At 41.2% G+C, this 19,013-nt stretch overlaps 1 protein-coding gene across 8 annotated transcripts in view; it reads left to right on the top strand.

Annotated features, from left to right (window-relative positions):
- Window positions 1-19,013, top strand: part of KALRN (kalirin RhoGEF kinase) — a 462,312-nt gene that overhangs the window by 273,922 nt on the left and 169,377 nt on the right. For all 8 annotated transcript variants that reach the window (XM_058028572.1, XM_058028576.1, XM_058028573.1 and 5 more), the window contains exons 12-13: window positions 6,766-6,935; window positions 11,889-12,063. In XM_058028572.1, the coding sequence (XP_057884555.1) occupies window positions 6,766-6,935; window positions 11,889-12,063 (345 nt within the window). The remainder of the gene's footprint in view (window positions 1-6,765; window positions 6,936-11,888; window positions 12,064-19,013) is intronic.

The raw sequence follows: 19,013 nt of genomic DNA on the forward strand, positions 1-19,013 counted from the left end.
AGGGTGCCCTTCTTTCCTGACCATTTGTTGCCCAGAAGCAAGTTCTTTTCATGAAGGATTAAGTAGCTGGGAAAGAAAAGAGCTGTGGTATTCTGGCAGCACATCCCGCTTTTGAGCAGGGGAGTTTGAAGCACAGCCAGGCCACTACTGAATAAATTCTGCCATCTGTGGTGGCAAAAGATTGGTAAAAGAGACAGAATCAAAGTAATGAGAATCAAATGCTTGTAAATGCAGCCACATAAACCAAATGGAGACAAAATCAAAGTAATGAGAATCAAATGCTTGTAAATGCAGCCACATAAACCAAATGTCAGGAAGTCAAACCTGTGCAGGGAAGAGAGGTTCTTTCCATCCTTCCACTATGTGCTAGCCAAAGGATTCCTGTAGACTTCATTTAAGTTCATACCTTGTTATTCACATTTTTCAGGCCATTCACCACCATTGTTACAGACCAATGGCTCCACTCAAATATTTTTCTTGGCTTTTGAGGCCCTTGCATGTGTTTTGAATGTTGTGGAAATGTGAGCCTGTGTGCCTCACTCTCCAGATAAGTGGTTTGTGCTAAAAGGAAGTTTTATGAGCATCTTTAAATAAGATGTGCCAACTTTCATAAAGCATTCTTTTATTAGACACATTTCTGCTCATTCTGATTTCCTGAAGCTGAGGAAGATAAGCTTCTCCCAGTTCCAGTGTGTGGGCTTCAGTGCTGTGTACAAGGGCAACAGAGTGGGCAGCCAGCAATAATCTGTGTACCGAGTAAATCTTCATCAAAGCCACACAGGTACACTCCTGTAATTCACTCATCACTCAAAATACACATTCTGTCTTTCACCTGAAGTACATCTGTGCACTGGAGTCTATTTAGCTAGTGGAGTGTGTCTATTTAACAGTGGAGTGGCTCAAGTAAATGGATCCAACCAGACTGACTGGTTAAAGAAAAGTCATGTAGTTTTTTCAGTCCTTAGCAAGATTCAGAATGATTCAGAATGGTCACAAATTATTTATTTCTGTGATTCCCAGGGCATAGTGCACAAAGTTACACAAAAGGCTCAAAGCAGCAGATCAGGGAAAAACTGCAAGTGACAGATACAGTCAGTCACTGGAAAAAGCACAGAAGGAAGAGGTGCTGCAGCTGCCATTTGAGAAGTGATGTTTAGAACCAATGCACAATAAGGAGAATGTGAGGGTACCTGCATTTATTGTAGTAGATTGCTGCATTTGGAGTGTGGGGAGCTTCCCCTGCACCTAATTGTCCTGTATCACACTGCTGTAAAACTGAGTAAATCTTCCAATGTAGGAAGAACTTTTCTAAGCCAGTGTGATCAAGTGCAGAATTTGATTATTACAGTTACTGAAGTCAATTGCAACAAGATTCCTAATTACACATAACATATTACAATTATACTAGAAGAGGAACATGTTTTTACAATTCATGATGGGGGCAGTAGAAGCACAGAACATGTACATTTTATTCTTCATTTTAAAATCAATTTTCTCTTCTAGATCAAATAGTCCCTGAATTACATTACATGACCTTGGACTGGGGATCTACACACTCCCTGATGTAAGCCTAGCTACCCAAATCGTGTTTGCCTTGAGAGGAGATTATTTTGTGCTATATCAATCTGGTCCATGCAGGACTTGGAAAAAGCATCAGATGTTTAGGCAGTGCAAATCCTTTTGCCATAGGCAAGGTTACTAATTAAAAAGCCTGAGCATACAGAAGCACCAGATGCAGCCCAACCAAGGATAAATGTCAAGAAATTGGCGAGGAAAAGGGAAAAAGCAAGAAAGAGGTTTGGGAGAGATCAGTTTTTTCACAGAATGTTCCCTTTCCACTTGTCATTTCTTCCCAAGCAGTTTGGTGGTATCTGACAACATTAGGTCTTGCAGCAGGGAGTCTCATGAGTTGTGTCTTACCGTGGAAGTGGTGGTATTTCATACGTAGTGTCTGGTCACATCCAATCCTGTCACCTTTTATTAGGTGTGCTGCCATTATGTGACACTTTGCTGGTGGCATGAGGTCACTTTGCAGCTCATCATTACAGACCTTGTTTTCTGTGTTTCTGTTGACATTTTCTTGAGAGATTGAATATGATTTCAGACAGTGTTGCTGAAATATGCTTCCAATTTAGAGAAACGCTCAGTTCTTTTAACTGAAACGGGACTGGATGCATACTAAGTATGAATAAATACCAGTAGATGAAGGTTAATTGTGCTGGAAAGTTCTGTTTTCGCCACCATGTTGGTGTGGGGACAATTTCCTAAAGGCTGTGCATTCAAGCTGGACAACAGCATTTGAACAGATGCCTTAACACAAGTGCAGGCTGAAGTTCTGCCATAAATTAACCTAACTTGGGATCTGTGTGACTTCCTAGTGCATATCATGACAAAGCTAAATATTATTTCCATAGAATTGGCTTGTAAAAGCCTGGCATAGTAGCAGAGGGAAATAGGGTTGATGAGCATCTCTCTCTGGAGCAGTTCATGTGAGGGTTTTGGGGGGGTCTTTTTCTGCCTGCCCTTGGTTTTCTGAACATTGACATTGCAATTCATGGAGTGGCAGCACGGTCCCTGCATGTCACTGAATTCTTGTGCATTCTGCTCTAGTCTCCATTGCTGTGATGAATGTTCCCTTCCTGAATTGTCATGAGCATCCTTTTGGGGCCTGCCCTGCCATACGCGATGCACCTCTGGCATAGTAAAGGGGCAGAACCCTGGGAAGTTGCTTGTTTCCATTAACATCCTTGTTTATAAGACTAGCAAAAATGCTGTACAACAGTAAATCTCCTGGATTGAACGGGTTCTTTGCACTGCTCCCATAACTCAGTGCTTTTAAACTGCTTTTGAGGGGATTATAACTCATCTCTGTCATTTACAAACAGTGGCATAGAAGCATTGGATGTTTAATAGTTATTCCAATCATGCAGACAAGGTTTTATTAGCGATCGCTTTAGGTTTTAGATTTTCTTTAAAGTGGTTCCTTTTTCTAAGTGAAAAGCATTAATTTAAGGTAACAAGCACAGGTGTCCTTCAGACCTCGAGTTAAGTGGTCTTACTAATTGAGCAAAATGAAGGGTATTTCATCAGATGAAGTAGCTGGGAATAAAGAGCTGTATTGTCTCTTAGATGGAGGGAAACTGCCTGGGCTTCATATCAAAGAACGATGCAAAAGTTGTTGGCACCATGTATGAGGGGCACCAGATGCTCTCCCAAAAGAAAGGAGGGGTGTCATTCTTCTTTCCCACTGTTCTAGTAATCAGAGGAGAATTAGTTGTCTTGTGTAAAGCCTTGATAAAATAAAGCTTCAATTGGGAAGCCACTATAAACCTTTAGCATTAATGTCTTAGGGATAGGTATTTACCTGAGACTTCTCATAGCTAACAACTATGACATTTTCACATGTAGTTTGCATGAGTCAGATTTGAGTCAGATCTCTCATAGACTGAATTCAGGTGCTACCACTAATGCATTGGGTTCTCCATATCCAATTAATCACACCAAAGCATAGATCAGTTGAAGGAAGAACAAAACTTACTTCTGTGATACTTCTGTATTGTTTCCATGGATTCTGTATTTTTTGTTTAGTACCGGTTAAGTAGCATAATGCAGAGGTGATCTCCTTTTCTGGACACATGCATGACTGAAAGTCACCACAGGTGGATGTGGAAATTCTGCCTCTATATTTAGAATATCTGCATATGTCTACATACATCCCCTGTATGGGATCAAGTGGTACCTTAGTAATAGTTTGAAGTATGTATGGGAATGGGACAAATACTCACAAATTTTGTTCATGGTAAAAATAAAATAAGTCAATTTCTGCAAATATGAAAATTGTGTTGTGCAATATGTCAGATTTTAATGGGAACAGTTTCTTTGCCTAAGCTATCTAGCTTAGAGTAGGTCACAGCATGGACTGGAAATGCACAAGGTATCCAGTGACTTGGGGCTTTAAGAGTCAGGATTTTTTTAATTGTTCAAATACTTGCATTGGAATGAAACATCAGGCCCTAAGAGGGACTGATTTTCCTGAGCAGTGACAATCAGGATGTGATTCCTGTTTTATGATTAACAGCTGTTCTGACTGGTGTTGCAGTGACATGGAATTGGTCTTTTCATTCCTGTGGCATTCACAAGTGGGCATGGTAGCAATCTATTCCATGTGCTCTTAATTGTAGCACATAACCTAGGAGGTTTTGGAATCAGATTCCTATTGTGAGTTTTTCCTGAAAGATCTTCCTAATCTTATTAATATTGACTGATTCTTTGTATTAGGGTTTTCCAGGGATTGGTGGAGTCTAAAGGATTAAAGGCCTCTGAGTCAAGGATGACCTAGATTCTGATAGATTTTCTATGCAAATCCTTATAGACAGAGGTCATTAATGGAAACATCTGAAGCTAATATGAGTTAATATATTTGAGTGCTCTCTGAAATTAGTGAGTGTTTTGGTTCCAGGTAAATACAATACAGTTTATGTTTTAAGTATTTTGAAACTGATTTAGAAGCCTACTCAAACAGTGGTGTAAGATTTTAAATGCCCAATGCTCCTTCTAAAAAGTTGAGTTCTGGAGGCACTTTAGAGCACAAGATTTTCCTCTGAAGGTTGGAAACTTTCTCCTCTGCCCTACCAAAATAATTTCAAGAAAATAGCAGATTCCTAACAATGAACAAAATTCCTGATTTCACTTTCATTTTTATAAAGAAAATTTCCTGAGCTTTTTTAAGTTGAAAAAGGAACTAAGAATTACAAGAAATTTAAAAACTACTGGTGGTTTTCCCACCTCAAAACAGAAGGATGATTTATATACATAGCTATTTTTCTGTATTTACAAAGTGCTCTATTACTTGAAGATCTGATAAGCAGAAATAATATTCCTGAACAACCTGGTCCTTCTCTGTTTTGGTCCAGCTGCACTCACTCTTTGAGTGGGTGTAGGGATTGGATCAAAACCAGGAAGATTCTCAATATAATTAACATATAAAGTCACTAATGCGTTTTCCTTTATGGTAGCTCCCCAAAGTTCAGCACATGGACCTCAAACCACGACTGAAATGAGCCCTCTATTTGGCTCATTAAATTTGTTTTCATTTTTTCACTTGTTTCTCATGCCTATTCCCTTACATTTGTTTCCTTGATTAATAGTTTCTCTTTATACTGCGCCCTTTTCCTAAGAATGTGAAAATATGTAAATATTCCAAGCAAAGACATTCTGTTTCAGTCCAGTAGTTGGGCAAGCCATTATCATTATAATATTTATGAATAAACAGAGGCATTTACCCAAAATATTCATGGCCGACTCTGAGAAACCCACAAGCAAGGCATATGTTGTAATGCTTGTTTTTGTAAGTCTCTCAAGCAAGGACTCAGTAGCAGAGGTGGGGACAGAGCAAAAGGCACTGGGCTCTCCCTTTTCTGGTATCATGAGTGTGCTGGGACAGCTTCTAGTTTTGATAATTTTGATTCGGGCCAGGGCAATATCCTTGAAGTCTGTACCCTGTGTATAGTGTAACACGTAGTGCCTGGCCTTAGGTGTGGGTCCTGGCTGTGAGAAGCTTTGGCAGCTGGAGCTTTAGACATCCCCATCCTCCTCTCATTTAATGTGGACGTGCAGAATTCACAGTCTCAGAGGAAATGCTGCAGGATGGGGATCCAGCACGACTCGTTTTGAACATAAACATTTTCACCAGCTCTTTGCTACCCACACACAATGTCCTCCTCTCTTCACGTTCACCCCGAGGCCCCTGTGGGACCAAGCCCTGCAGTCCCTGGGGCAGCGGGAGGAGCCGGGGCTGGCACCGCATCCTTTGGCATTTCCCACTCTGGGACTTTGCTGCCACCTCCAGCACACACCAGCACAATGTGGGTTAATGGGGCAGGCGTGGCACAGCAAAGTCTCTGGTGGAGTCATTAGGGTGTGCTGGCAGCCTGCCAGCTCGGTTGGTGCAATTTTACACTCACTTTTCAGCACAAGCTTAAAGGGGAATCCTCTGTTCGCTTTAAGCCTTTACAGCCAGTGAGAGGCTGCTGGGGCGTTCCTGCCCCTGTCCAGACCTCTGATGAACAGCTGGCTGGAAATTCTCATCTAAGCACTGGCAATGATTTGTTGCTGCGATTGTGGCTTTAAAACTGGTAGTCAGAACTATTCAAAATTAATGGATGTTCATGGGGTCGATTAGTGATATTGCTGTCTCCTATGTTTGGATTTTCCCAGAGTTAAAATGCAGAGTCTGAGTGCATTTTGAGGAGGGGGTTTAAGTACTGGAAAAAAAAAAAAAAAAAAAAAAAAAAAAGAAACCCCAAAACCTCAACCCCTGGGAAGCCATAGCTGAGCAGGCACAGTTAGACTTCAGTCAGTACCATACACACATACCAAAGATTGTAGGTCTGTCCTGCAACAGGCTTCAGCTGCATGTGAAATTAATAGCAGCTGATAGTGCTCAGCTCCTGAAAGGGTTACACAGTTGTAGGAGATTTTAATTTGTTGCTAGTATAAAAAATTAATCTGAATAAAATAAGTAGTTATTGCTGTATAATAAACAGAAATTTAATTTTTTTTAAAACTACCTGATATTATATTTATCTTATTTTCTTGCTTTAAATTGAATCAATAACAAATGTGTCTTTTTGGGTTTACAAATTTTAGGTCAGTTTTCCTGTGAAACATACAGCTGGAGCTCATGCCTATTGATCTGGAATTAGAGAGCAAAAGGGTTAAATCTCAATCCCTCTCTGATTTATATTTCCCTCCCCTTCTTCCCAGCTGTGGACATGGATGGAAGATCTGCAGAAGGAGCTCTTAGAGGATGTCTGTGCTGACTCTGTGGATGCGGTACAGGAGCTTATCAAGCAGTTTCAGCAGCAGCAAACAGCCACCCTGGATGCCACCCTCAATGTTATTAAAGAAGGGGAAGATCTAATCCAGCAGCTCAGGTAAGCATCCACCTGGGGCACAGGTGTTGAGAAATCTGATGCGTGCTGTGCTTTAGGGGTGCCTAAATAGGGAACTGTAAGCTAGGATCAATTGGGAGAGTTTGTAATTCTTTTCTTATTAATAATTCTTCAGATCCTTTGAGTCTTTTATTGAAATTACAGGGAGTGATTTGTGTGGACTGATTAGAGTAGTCTGTGGATCAGCATTGGTTTCCTGTTTGACTGAGAGATTATTTATAGGCACTGGGAAGTGAATGAAACCAAATGTGTTTGAAGTGAATATTTTTAGTTGGTATTTATAGAAGATTGTTAAATGGTTGTGAGCTGAGGCCTCGTGATTTATATGGTTATTCCCAACGTAGGGTAAGTGTATTCCTCTTAATAAAATACACACGTGTCTAACAGTCTTCACTGTTTCACTTTGCATGCAGCACCCTTCTATTTATCTTTGTGTATGTGGGGTTTATTCATAGTGTCAAAGAGGCTCTTTCACTGCTGGTTCTTCTACTAGCACTGTGAATTAAACCAGCTCATTTTTCCCTAATTTAAAATACATGAAGAGACTAGCCCCAAGAATTTGGGGAGGTGGGGGGGAGGTTGGGGTTTTTGTTCAGTGTTTGATGTTTTTGTTTCATTTCTTTCTTAATCTGCAAGTATTGTCAAATGAATATTTGCAGTGTAAGCTTATACAGAATCTGCAATTGTGAAATCTCTCTCATTTGTTGTTAAAGTGGTTTCTCTGCCTTTAGCTTTGTTGACAGCAGTGAAGTTTTCCTGCCTTTTAGGGATGTTGCTGGGCACTGAACCAAGTCCAATACATCACTTATTATTTAGATCTTTGTATTGTTACAGGTTGCCCTTACCCACATGTACATAGCGTGCATGTTCTGTATACATTATAATATGCAAATATCCCAGGTTTTATGCATTTCTCCAGACAGTCCAAGAGAGTGACATCATCTTCCTCACCCTGAGCTTTCCTAATCTGATGCCTTTACTTCTCATCTGAGATGTGCAGAAAAACATGGGCCATGATAGGAACCTGAGAGGAAAAGCCCAAGATGCTCTGGATTAAATTGGACAATGAGGGCTCTGGTGGAGCTCTGCCCTTAAGAGACCTCCTGCAGTAATAAGCATTTTCCTACAGCCGTATGCTCAGCTTTCCTCTAAGCTTTTCCCTGTCATCCTGGATGCAGTTTTCTCTGCTGGGTCAGAAAAATAAAACATGAGAGATTTGAAAGGACTGCTGTAGGCTCTTATTGTCATTCAGCCCTGGGCAGCCACACCAGAGAGCTAATGGACATTCCTACCCTTCCTATGTGTGTGACTTGCCAGCACCACAGGGGAGGGAGAGGGACTGGAGTTGTGGCATTGCTTGCCAGTTTTAGAGTTGGAGAGGAAGGATCAGGAGTAGATATTCCATCCTTCTATTCATCTTTGCTGATGAGATCAGTAGGATAAAAACATGCTGGGTTTGGTAAGTGAGCTGCCAGAGGGGAAGGGGTTTTAGCTGAGAATATGTATGGCCAGCTGTAGCAGGTCAGTCAAAGGTCTACATGGTATTGTACTTTTATGCAAAGAAATTGTTTGCAAAGTTTGGGGCACTTCTATGAGATCCAAAAAATGGCAGTTAAATTGTGGGCTACAAATTTTTTTTGCTATTCTTCCCAACTCTTGGAATGGCATCACTTCAGTGTGAACACCCATGGAGTGGAGCCTGAAAGGGACCCTGTACATGCCCATCAGGTGGAGTTGGAGTGTTTTTTTGGGGTTGCAGAAAGTGTTGACATTCAAGGAGTCCTGGTTCTGATTGTGGGATCGGCCTGAAGGATTTTTGCCTGTACTGCCTGAGTCAGAAGGGAAGTGTGCAGAGTGGCCAGGGTAATACCTGGAGCTGAGAAGTCAGTGGAGCATGGGAAAGAGATGAACTGCAAGGTGGTGTGTGGGACTTCCAGTTTTTCTTAATGTGAACATAGTCAATTCTTAGCTTCAGTCTTGGAAAAGTGACTGTGGCCTCAGCTTTGAGACTTTTTTAAATCAGTGTCATGCTCCAATGTTTGCAAAGTACCAAGTTTTGTGGCAGCTGTGTTTAACAAAGAAAAGTTTGGTTTGGGGTCTAGTTTGTTCTCTGAGCAAGGTGGAACAAGGTGAACATATTTGTGCAAATGGATCCCCTGGTTCTGATGGAGTTAATACCAAACATTTAAATGCACACAAAAGTTTGCAGTGCTGAGCTGTCAACATGAGCTGGTTCAAGTGTTGGATTTGAGAACTCTGACTAACTGCAAAGCTTGTAATGTGATCCTGGAGTCTTTCAAAGCAGAACAGTGTGGAAAAAAAAGCCCAGTGAAGCTGCCTCTGTGTGTGCCCACTCTCACCAGCTTTCATCACTGCTGGCAATGGTAAAGAATACACAGATAAAGGAAAAACTAGAATTGCTGCAGTCTTTCCTTAACACAGGATTGCATTTCAGTGTGGATCACCTTGTACCTGCCGTGAAGAATAGGTGAAGACTGCAAATGCTACAACAATGAAAAGAATGAAATACACTGCTCTTATCAAACATGTCATAACACAGGTTAAAAGCAATAAAATTACTGGAGCTTTGGAAAGTTTTACATTTCTTGTTCTTATCTTTGAGAGAACAGATTTTGGTTGAGAGAAGATCATTTGTGTAAGAGCACTCTGCTTCCTCCAGATAGGCAATGAAAAGCTCAGCTGCCTGAACTAAATACCATGCCTGGCACTGCACTTCACACGAGGCCTTCAGGACCTCAGTGACTCCATCAGGAGGCCAAACCTATCAGGAACAAAACAGGCCTGCCTAGAAACTCTGTGCATGTCATGGTTCACATAGGAAACACTTCTCTCTCTTCCTTATTAGTGCTTTACTGAGGTCGTTGTTGTTCTCAACACAAAGCAAACCTTTTGAACTGCAATTCCAGGGGTGCTGCTGGGGGCAACATTTCTGGTCATCTGTGAAAGGCAAAACAATGACTTGCTCCAGTGAGATGTGAAAAGCAGGAATGTAAAAAAAAAAAGCCATTGAAGAGTTAGGTATCTTGCTTTTTTGCAGTAGTCCAGCATATAAGCTTTAGATAATAGATTTTTCTCATTGAGTTTTCTCCCAGTGGAAGCACTGAAAGTGGTTTTAGGAGCACAGTGTTCATTTTAAACAAAGTCAGCAGCAATGTACTGAGTCCAATTTTCTGTTCCCCCGAGTTTATTTTGGGGTTCTTTTTCCAATAATTTCTTTGAATTAAACTTCAACTTGAAATTTCTTTTAAAACTCTAATCCATAGCCTTTCAAAGATTAGTACAGGTCTTATATTTATTCTTTCCCAGAGTTTCTCATCACCAGACAGAACAAGAAAAATTGTGACAGAAGCATGCAAACTCAGAAATGTTTTTTCTGTAGAGATCTTTCTCAGACCAGACTAGCTAGGGGTTGTCAATGCCTTATCCAAGGAGACTTTAAAAACCCACCAGAGTACAACTCTTAAACTGTTGTATTGCATCAGTCACTGAAATGCAAGTGTGGCTTGATTTGAAGAGTGAAATGTTTAATGAAAAAGAATTTCTAAAACTAAATGTGTCTCTAGATCCCCTGAGAGATTATTCAACACCGGTCTTGAATAATTCATTGAGTAATTTAGATAATATATGAATAGTAATAATCCTGCATCTGAGTGAAGACTTATTTCATGTCCTTTTATAGAAGACAGGTGCTGGCTGAGGGAAACAGAACTTGACTGGATGCAGCCTCAGATTAAGCTGTAGTTTGAAAATCTCTAGTTATTTTAATTCCTCCTTCCTCTGTGCAGCTCTAATGTGGAGGCAGAGACCCTGTGATCACCATGTATGTGAAAACAGACAGACAGAGTCGGGCAGAAACCATAACACCTAGAGAGAAAAATATCAGTGTAATATTCCCATATAAGCAAGGGAAATCAGTAGAACTTACATCTAAATCTTGTTTTAGCCAATGTGTCAAAGCCAAGATTAAATTTTGGCTTCAGAGTTTCCTTTCTGGCCCTTCGGAACGTTGAGGGACCTTGTGTGGAATGTTTGAGGATAAATTTCAGTTCTTTATGTCTGCAAATGGTATTTATCTGTAAAACAGTCACTGGAAAAAAAATTGCTGAAGACATAGCAGACTATAGGTGACCCTATTATTATCCATGAAAGCACAAATAGAAAAGGAACCATCAGGGCTTTCCTGTGCCCATGCTAAGCTTTCAAGAACAGCAAATTCCCTCTTGGTCCTGGCCCACAAGTAAAGGGTTTGCTCCCATCTGCTGCCTGTAAATGGAAAATGTAACTGGAGGAGTATCTGCCCTGTCACATTCACATCTCCTTTCCCTTCCCCCAGTGAAAAGACAAGTCAGGATCTCTCTTGCTGTTTCTGAAAGGTGTATTGGGGGTTTTTTTGCACTGTATTCTGTATCCACTGCTGTACTACGTTATCCAGAGGATACCAGGACATCACTAGCCATTGGTCTAAAACACTCATAATTCTGATTCAATTTGTCTGTAAATAATAGGGCAAATGCAGAAAATTAACTTGTAAAGGTCCAGGAGGCTGAATAACATCTCTGTTGATGTAAGTATAGGCAGGAGCAGGTGACCCTGCAGCATTAAAGGTGATTGCCAGCCTGTCTCCTCCAGAGAGCCCTTGAGACTGATGTGCATCTCCTCCCAAAGTGTGTAAGGTCACAGTGTCCACCACACAAGAAAGGATGATCCCCCTGCTCAAACTTTGTGCCAAGCTCAAACTTTGTGAGGAGCTGCAGGATTTCAGGGAGCAGAGGGGATGATTGTTGCACACACCTTCCCTCAGCCCCCTGTGCTTGGCTTTGCTCCTCAGCAGCACACAGAATCACAGATGTGGAGTTCTTGCTCTTCTGCCTGCCTCAAAGCCCAGCTCTAACCCTGCCCTCTGCCTTGCCACAGGGACTCTGCTGTTTCCAACAACAAGACCCCCCACAACAGCTCCATCAGCCACATCGAGTCCGTCCTTCAGCAGCTCGACGAGGCCCAGGTACAGATGGAAGAGCTGTTCCATGAGAGGAAGATCAAGCTAGACATTTTCCTTCAGCTCCGCATTTTTGAGCAGTACACCATTGAGGTAAGAGCTGGCTGCAGGACCTGGCTGGGGGGAGCTGTGGGGGAGAGAGAACATGTGAACATACCCTGTGAGGAGACATCTTGGGCTGTTGGATTCTGCTCAGCTGTCCAGTGAGGGGGAGAGAGTTACAAGTGTGCTTTAATTCAGGCTGTTGGACCTAAAGCATGCTTTAGGATAAAGTGCCAGAATGCACTGGAATAGCTGCATGGGTGCCTCCCTGACTATGCTGGGAATCTGCCTGCTTTGCAGAGAAGCTTCATGAGATGCTTGTTCTAACTCTGTTGACATGAGTCACTCAGGGATTTGGAAGTTCTGTATCACTTATTAGTGAGGTTTGTCTCTTCAGATACAAACAGATACATGCCTGTCTCTAGGCCACGGAGTGAAAAAAACATGTTATGCATTAAATGAAAAGGTATTTAAAAGGTGCACTTTTTAGACACTGCAGTGGATTTATTTAAAAAGGAAAAAAAAAAGTCCCTTTGAAAATTAAAGGGATGTTTTTATGTCCTCATGCAAAAAAAGCTCTTTCAGTTCTGTTTTGTACTTCTGTTCTGGAATCAAAAGCACTGGATGGAAAATTCATCAAAATATTGGGGTAATCATGGTGTGAGAAATTTTAAAGATATTCCAGCAAATCTCAGTAATTACTTTCTGTAGTTCTGATAGGAGCTGAAAAGGGAACAATATGGGTATTAACTTGTGTACAGAGTCTGTGAGACTGATGCCAGTGCTGGTGTCCTTTGTGGGGTGTGTTCCTCCTGCTGTATCCCCCTGGTGCTTGTTCAGTTCAGGGAGCACCTGTAAGTGTTTGAGGATGATACATTCCTGGAGGTATTGCTTGTAAATCTGTAGGTTTATTCATTACTTATTTATTTTTTGTAAATCTGTAGGTAGTCTCAAGGTGGGTGCTGGCAACTGCTGAGAGGTTTAGAATGCTGTGTTACATTTTGTGTTTAAGACATGACATGATAAATTACAGTGGGATAAAAGGCAGGCAGCAGGTGTCCAGTTTCCTAAAAGGTGTCCTGTTCTATTGCTGAATGGCAGACATAGGAATCAGTGAGGAGTATCTGAGCTTCTCTGCTGTGACTGCACAGTGAGGTATTTCACTGCAGTCTGTCCCACAGTGCTTGTTAACTATGTAAATTAGAATAGTTTCGTTTACTTTCCAGTGATGTGCAGCCTCCTTGATGTTGAGAGGCAGCATTCCTTGTATTTGTGTATAAATCTATAAAAGTATCTACTTCATTTAAATATAGGAGATAACATACTCTTTCAGCAGAGTATGTTATTTCCTATATTTAAATAAAAGATACTTTTTATACATGTTGGTGTGGCATGGCAGATGCTGAATAATTGAGAGTTTTACTTCAAAGATGTAAATGGGTGTGAATGCTGTACTGGAACATACCCATAAATGGCATCTGTGTTTTCAAAAAAGAAGAAAGAGACAACCAATTTGTGCCTCTGGAGCACCCAAATGTGTTTGTAGACAGCATGTGGTGAACCCATGTGAGTTACTCATTAAGGTCTCAGCCTGTTTCACTGCAGATTCAAGTCTGAACCTGTAATTGTTCTAATTTAAGTAAAAGTATTTTTTCAAAATTTAAACAAATCACTGTTCTCAATTTTTTTTTCTTTGCTAATAGTCTTTCAGTCAAAGAGTGTCACTACCAGGCATTACTTTACTGATGGGGTTACCAAGGCATCAGGAGAGGATGTGACTTACATTATTCCCCTCACATGGGATTCCAATATGGAAATGCTTTGTGGATACTTTTGATTTGTTTCTGCATGGATCTTCTGCATGTTCACAGAATGGAGTGGCTGTGATACATTAAGATACTTAAAATTGGAAATGTGCTTCAGAATCTTCTAAAATCAGATTAGCAAGAAAGGATTTTAAAGAAAATCACTGTAGATTTGCTAATATTTTATCATATAAACATCTGAGTTCCCTCTGAAAGATTAATATTACAGGGAAATCTGAAAGCATGTTTCATAGAGAGTCTGTGGGCAGATGATTTTATTTAGAAAACTCCCTCTCTCAGAAAAATATTTTTTATTTTAGAATAATTTTGATAATTTTTACTGAAAACACAGTGAAAAATATACCCAGGTCAGTATCTTAAATTCTCTAACTACAGTTAGTGCTTAAACAAGAAAGGCAGTTTGATGGATAATAAAACAAAGGCAGTTTGAAATAAACTGTTCAATAACACATGTATGCTATGCATTTCAAACAGCTGAATTGGCTCAAATTGACACAGTAATGGTGCTTAGAAAGTAGATTGCAGTCAGTTGCCTCAGCTGTATAATGAAGATTCCAGTTCAGTAGGAAACTGTTACAAGAGTTAACACAATTATCTCATGCCATTGTTGAGAAACAAAAAGATTTTTTCATCACCATAATTTAAAAGCATGTAATGTTTCTGATGGTTGACTATTCCAAGCTATTGAGGAAAAAAGATGGTGATGTTTGAAAAAGGAAATTATTTTTTCTACTAAAGACAAGTAGCTTGAGCTATGACTGGAAATGTATTTAGGTTTTAATTTTCCATAATAACCTAGATCCTGTATAGATTAAGAATTGTGAAATAATGTGTACCAGTATGATTGATTGTCAAATTAATTTCTCCTTTTCTAGTCTAGATAAGCCCCCTTCCATCTGTCCAAAGAGCAGTGCCATATTGAACACATCCTTAGTGAAAGACCTGTACCTGCTGCAGCTGTGTTAATCCTTCCTGCTCTCACACAAACTGCCTGCAAAACCTGAGTCCTCCTCCCATACTTGAACATCTTTCTCTTCATTGCCATTTCTGCCTTGTCAAGTGCCCAGTTTCCCATTTCCCCCCTCAGGTGTGTGTTCTTGGGTCTGTTGGTTCTTGTGCTCCAGGGAATCCCTTGACATGAGGACCCTTTGCATCTCTCTAGTGGAAACTGGAGGGATGCAGCTGTGGGAGCCCATCTGCTTCCAACAGCTTAAGGGAAGCTGCAAGTTAGAGCCCAGCCTCAGAAAACATCTCATGTTGTCTCTTTCCATCCAGTTTTGATACTGAACATTTCCAACTCTGTTAATTTTCCCTGCTTCTCTCTATCTCTTTCTCTCTCTCCTTTCTAATTAATAACGCAAACAAAGTATTAGGATTTTTAAAAATTAACAAATGGCAAATGAGTGATTTGCTGTTTTGCTTAGGAAGTGTCTTTTGTTCTTTGGAACCAACCCTGCTTTGACTGTTCTCCACAAATATTGAAATACGTGCCATTGAACACATAACCCATTCCTCTGGCTCTCCTTCCTAAACTTACACTGTGCCCATCTGTTTTGTAGCCCTCCTGGTTTTTGAGCTTTTCTATAATCTTTGCATCTTGACAGAGGTTTGGAGTTCAGACAAACTTTAGGATTAATGATTACTGTACAATAAACACTTATTTCCATCTATTTAGGCATTATTGATCTTGTACTTCAGTGAAATCTGTCAACTATTGTTACATTTTTTCTTCAGGAAAAATATTTTCCTTTAAGAGAAGCCACCTGCCTATTTGTTTGGCAGGGCAGACCAGCTGTGTTCATTTAGGACTTTTAAGCCTCACAGGCAGCTTTTGTATTGCCCTGGAGTCATGGCAGGTTTGGCAGATATGAATTTGGGTACAAACACACAGCCCCATAGCATGTGCTGCCTGTTCTTTCTTGCCTTAATCTCATTATATTGACTGATATTTACACTCTGGGTTCTCGGGGTAAGTTATGAAATCCAAGCTATGGCAACACCTGAAAAGAGACATAACAGAAACATGAGAGACCCTGGCTGTCCCTGTGAGAGCTGTTCTGCCCTAAGCTTTAGCACACAAAATGACAGCCAATCCTTTATTTAGGAAATGTGTCTAACTCTGACGCCTGATAGGTTTGATTCCTTTACCAAGCCACTGCACATTTCAAAACAACATGGGATCCTTGGGATTATATGGTTGGTCTTTCTATATGATACAGACTGATTGAGTTTGTGCAGCCAGCCAGGTAACTTGGGAGGTTTCCTGGAATGTGAATGTGGGAGCTGATCTGCTGTGAGGGAATCAGGAGCAGAGCTGGAGGGGTGAGGGCTGGCAGACCTCAGCAGCTGTGCTGGCACCACACTGAGTGCATTTTACATACAAAGCACAGGTGTGCTCCTGAGTTATATCCTCAGGAAGATCTGTCAACTATGCTTTGTCCCTTGCTTCAGAAATAGTAATTTAAAGGCTTATTAACCGTTATTTGAGTGAATGCAAATTTACAGCAAAATGCTGTAAATGAGTAAATGTATATGAACCAAATGGTATAATGCACTGAGTGGCAACCCCTAAAAAATTACTGCCATGCAGAGTCTTTCTGCATATTTTTCCCTTTAAGCTTTTGTAGAGAGATTACCAAGTTCACCTGTAGGCCTCTGTAAAATGAGAACAGGAATGATCTCAGCCAATACATGTGCAGCAACATTTGTTGGTTACCTCAAAAAAACCCTTCCATACCTGTAGGAGCACAGTTTGTGGTCATTGGGAGCAGGATGGCCAAGCCTCATCCCCAATGGGCTCAGCTGTGAGCAGCAGGTGAGCAGCATTGACAGCAATGAGCCAGGGAGTGCCCAGGGGAACTGAGCAACCACCAAAGGGAGCAGAGGGCACACAGGTGCAATGCATGAACTTGGGGGTATAAAAGGTTGGGCTAAAGACCAAGGAGGGCAGATGCCTGTGGCCTTCTGGTGTGGTAAGGGTGAATGTTTAAAGCCTTCTGAAACTGTGTGCTGATACTCTGTGTGTCATGGCTGTCTCAACTGTGACATATGCTGTGACACTTCTTCCTTTCCTAGGAAAGTGGAGGTGTCCAGCTCCTTCCCTTGCATGTATTGTTTCTTTTCCTACAATGTGAGATGCCAGACAGAACCTGTTTTCTGTAGTCTTAGAGTGATGTGATTTTTACACCAGGACAGTCCTGAGAGGGATTAAGGGGGTTCCCACTGTACAGTATAAATTGGATCTTCTAAGCTGTTTGTTATATTTCAAAAAAACCATGATCACTAAAACCTTCACCTGCTGGATATCTAATTTTCCCCCATTCAATTTCTTTGGCTCCATTTCACCTGCTAATTACATTTTTCAGCCTTGATTTCTCTTGCTGCCTCTTCTGGCTGTTCACAACAATCCCTGAGCATGAGTTGTTAGGAGGAAACAGGAGCCAGCTTTCACAGCAGCTCATTTCACTGTTATTTACAACTCATTTGAGCATCCTATTCCAGGTTTATAATACTAGCTGTACCTTTCAAGAGCATTAGCTGCCTGCATGAAGGTACAAGATGTTTTGTGGCCCCCTCACTGACTAAGAGCTGACACTCAGATGTGAACTTCTTTATTAGAAATAAGTGTTACAGAGCTTTTGAGATAGATTTGAAAGAAATTTCCACCTTTTCTGTTCATAAGATGGGATCCTGTAATGTTTCTTGCTTAGTGGATTTTTGTTTCTCTTTTCCACCTAAACTGAGTTTTCCAACTGCATGTCCCTTCATTTTAAGGGAAGGAATGCTCTAAGCTGTTCTGGGCACTCTGTGTTTTGGAACTGAATCCCATTGTTGCTCCAGATATTTTTTCGATTCAAGGGAGTCAAAAGCACTGGAGCAGAATCATCACTGTGACAGTCCTTTCACACTTCAGTGGCTCAGGTCCCCACTAAGCCAGTGTGGCATCTCTGTCTGTTGTCAAAAAACTGGGGTGACAGTGTTGTCATTTTGCACAGCTTCAGTCAAAGCCAGGGCCTGAGAAAGAGGAACAGCAAACTTTCTGCTGATATGATCTGTAGAAATGACAGTTCCATTTACCCTTTCCCATCTCAGTCTGTTCCTAGACCCACTTACACTGTCACATCCAGGCCTCTGCTCCTTCAGCCTGCTCTGAATGTTCTTACCCTTGGCATTCCTGTTGCACCATCTCTGGTGAGTGCCTTAGAGATCTGGTCTTACCTACTCTATTATAATTCCTCACTTTGTGCACTCACAGACATTCCCTCTGCATCCAGGATGTGGAATTTTTTTTGTCCTTCCTTGATCAAATCCTACCTTTCATCCCATCCATCACCACTGTTAATCCCAGCTGTATGGCTGTCACCTTTTTTCTCTTGGAATGAGGTAGATCTTGTCTTTTCAATGCAGATCTGCTCTGTGCCTGTGTGACTGTTCTTCCTCTCCTGGCTCATCCCCATGCTCTACCCACTCTCCTCACCTTTGCTTCTCTTCCTACTTGCACCATCATTTTTGTTCCAACCTGCCTCCTACATTTGCTTATTCTTCCCAGGCATCTTTACTCTTTTTCAGATCCCTCTCAAGCCCACTCACTTTGTGTTGATAGCTTGTGCTCCCAGGATAGAACTTTCTTCCCTCCTCCTCATATGCCCTTCCTCAGCCCATACTTCAGAATATCAGCATCTCTGTGATTCATTCTCCACATAGCATTTATCTTCTTTCACTTGATTCCTCACTTCTCCTCTCCACTTCCTTCTACTGGCAAACAAAATTTTCTGCTTGCCATTAAACATGACTTTAGATGTTGAACACTGAATTAAGGCCAAACAAGCAGCATTCAAGCATCCTTTTGTAGAAAATCTCATCATCAGAACTATAAAAAAATACATACTTAAGGATTTAGATAAGAAATTGTTGGAGATGTACAATTGCCTGTGCAGCAGCTGGTCCAGCTCTGGCAGGCTCCTTGGCATAATTCAAGCTGCAATGTAGACATGAGGTGCCTGGGCTGCTCCTGTTGTCATTATTACTGCTGCTGCTTTTCACCTGTGTACTCTTCTCTGCAGCTGTCATTATTCTCCAGGACTGAAGAACGTGTCCCTCTCCATTTGCTCATGTTTCCTGCTGATGTTGCAACATGACAAATCCAGGAGGCAGCAAATGCAGCAGGAGTGGGAA

Source organism: Melospiza georgiana, chromosome 7 (assembly GCF_028018845.1).
Source record: "Melospiza georgiana isolate bMelGeo1 chromosome 7, bMelGeo1.pri, whole genome shotgun sequence".
Taxonomy (NCBI): domain Eukaryota; kingdom Metazoa; phylum Chordata; class Aves; order Passeriformes; family Passerellidae; genus Melospiza; species Melospiza georgiana.